At 42.5% G+C, this 2,422-nt stretch overlaps 1 protein-coding gene across 1 annotated transcript; it reads left to right on the top strand.

Moving 5' to 3' along the window:
* Positions 1 to 1,168: 1,168 nt before the first annotated feature.
* On the top strand, positions 1,169 to 2,080 carry LOC118349193. The gene has a single exon (XM_035692785.1). The coding sequence runs from the start codon at positions 1,169 to 1,171 to the stop codon at positions 2,078 to 2,080; it is 912 nt and encodes a 303-aa protein (XP_035548678.1).
* Positions 2,081 to 2,422: the final 342 nt, after the last annotated feature.

The raw sequence follows: 2,422 nt of genomic DNA on the forward strand, positions 1-2,422 counted from the left end.
TGTTTTTCTAGAATGTACGATCCTTGGGTACACAAACGGGTTACGATTTAATCGATGGAGAGTTGGGTAAAGTTAGGTGGTATGTGCTAAATAATTGCCGGGAGATTGATGATTATCTCAGGTATTTCGTTCTATAGTTCGAATAATTCTAGTTTTTTTCAAGTTTAACTATAACTGTTGTGCTCAAAATATACTTCTTTTGCATTTATCTATAATAGTGAGAACATGGACAAACTTAGGACGGAAGGCATAAAAAATATAGAGGCAAGACACAAGGAAGAATTTTCCGGATGGTTTGAAAAACGTGTATGAACTAAAATTATATATATGTTATATTTTGAAAGTTTTAACTCTGTGTAAATTTTAATAAATATATATTATTTCCATTGTTAGATTTTGGAACAACATGCTCTTGGTCCCAGATCAATTTCTTCTAAATTGTGCATTGGCCTGTAGTCCCTCAAATAGAGCACTTTGATACACTGCATGCACAATTCAAGGTTATAGATTCCATACTCTGGACCATGAACGTAATAGAAAGACTCAAAACTCTGGTGTGTTGGTCGATGGGAGTCATGGAACAGATAATATTGACTATTATGGTGTCATACGTGATATTATCGGATTGAAATATCTGGGTGGGTCTGTAACATATGTCTTTAAATATGAATGGTGGGATCTAGGCGGTGGTCGGGTTTCGATACATAGGGATAATCATTTTACGAGTGTCAATACTACATCTAAATGGTACGAAGATGATCCATTCGTATTGGCTTGTCAAGCTACCCAAGTCTATTACTTGATTGATCCAATGAAAAGTGCTGATGAAGATAGTGGAGAGATAACTTGGCGAGTCATACAAAATTTTGTCCCTCGAAATATATATGAAGCAGGAACGAGTGTAGAGTACGAGAATAGTGGAGATGAAGATGACACTCAGATTGTGGAGGCATACCAGGAAGATGGAGAGGGTATTAACTTGTTTGTTGACCTCGGTGCACTTGAGTTGCTCCCTTTGTGTAGAGATGATGTCCCACCCGTCCATCTCGACTCATCCGTATTAAATGACCATTCAATTCAAGTAAGTGCAAAACCCTTAAAAGTTTCCTTTTTTTGCTTTTTGCTCTGCTAGGGCTTTTTCTTTTCTTTTCGAAGTTCTACGTTCTGCATGGCGGCCGTTGATGGCCAGCCTTCCTTGGCTGGTCCTCCTCGGTCGTTTTCTGATTTTTTCTCTACCGCTCCTCAACCACTGCCGGAGGTGTTGGTCCCTTTCAGGCAGCCGAAATACTTGGAAGGTGAAGTTTTCTTCTCTTTTTCTTCTGAGGAAATTCTCAAAACGTCGGAACCATTCAGATTTTCTATGGTGGTAAAATTCTTACGACAGAGACCTTCTCTCGATAGCATTCGTGCCTTCATCCGAAGCCGATGGGGTCTGTCTTCGATACCCGTTGTATCAGCCATGCAACGCCCTAGAAATATTTTCATTCGCATGACTAATGAATCTGATCTTCGTAAGGCCTTGTCAAGGGAGTCGTGCGATATAGATGGTGTTCCATACCGCTCTTTTTCTTGGTCTCCTGAGTTTGATGAAGATCTGGAACCTCCGTTTGTTCCTGCTTGGGTGTTTTTACCGGGCCTTCCTCCCAACTTTTACCACGCTTCTGTCCTTGAAATGCTTACGGCACCGATAGGGAAATTTATCCGTCGAGATAATCCCACGACGTGTGCCACTCGCACTGATGGGGCTCGGGTCTGCTTAGAGATTGATGCCTCAAAGGAGCTAATCCATCATTTTTGGATTGGTCTTCCGGGGATGCCAAGCAGCCGTAGGCAGGAAATCATATATGAAACTTTGCCGGCTTATTGTTTGAAGTGTCGATGCCAAGGACACAATCAAAAGACTTGTCGGTATGGAAGAGACCCGAATCATAAGGAAAAAGGAGGAAAGATTTGGGTGAAGAAACCTGAACAATTAAAGGCGAAGGGGGAACACATTGCTAGTGATGTTCCGAATGCAGTGTTTGCGTCTAATTCTGCAGGAAAAAAAAAATTTCAGTTCCGGTTGATGGCGTGGGGATAGCTGATCAGGGAGAAACTAGTCAAGATGATACACGGGTTGTCGAGCAGATGCTAGAGGCTTCTGAGGAGCATATGATGAAGGCTGTTTCTGACTTGGTTGATGAAAATATGGCTGCCAATAATCACGAGACTATCCAGAAAGTTGTGAATGATGTTGAACCTCCGTTGGATATTTTTGCTGCTGAAGATGATGCGGGTCAAGAAACTGGGGGTAAGATGAAGGCTGGGCTATGCGAGGACGATTTTGGCATGTGGCCCAGGTCGGATGTATTCAGGCCCAGGATGGGTATTCCGCAGGCTGGTTTGTGCGAGGATGCAGGCCAACAACCCAGCACAGTGGCTC

The sequence above is a fragment of the Juglans regia genome, chromosome 8 (assembly GCF_001411555.2).
Source record: "Juglans regia cultivar Chandler chromosome 8, Walnut 2.0, whole genome shotgun sequence".
Lineage (NCBI taxonomy): Eukaryota > Viridiplantae > Streptophyta > Magnoliopsida > Fagales > Juglandaceae > Juglans > Juglans regia.

Excerpts from the sequence above, each read along its gene's own strand:
- LOC118349193 (XM_035692785.1), top strand. The coding sequence starts at position 1,169 with ATGGCGGCCGTTGATGGCCAGCCTTCCTTGGCTGGTCCTCCTCGGTCG.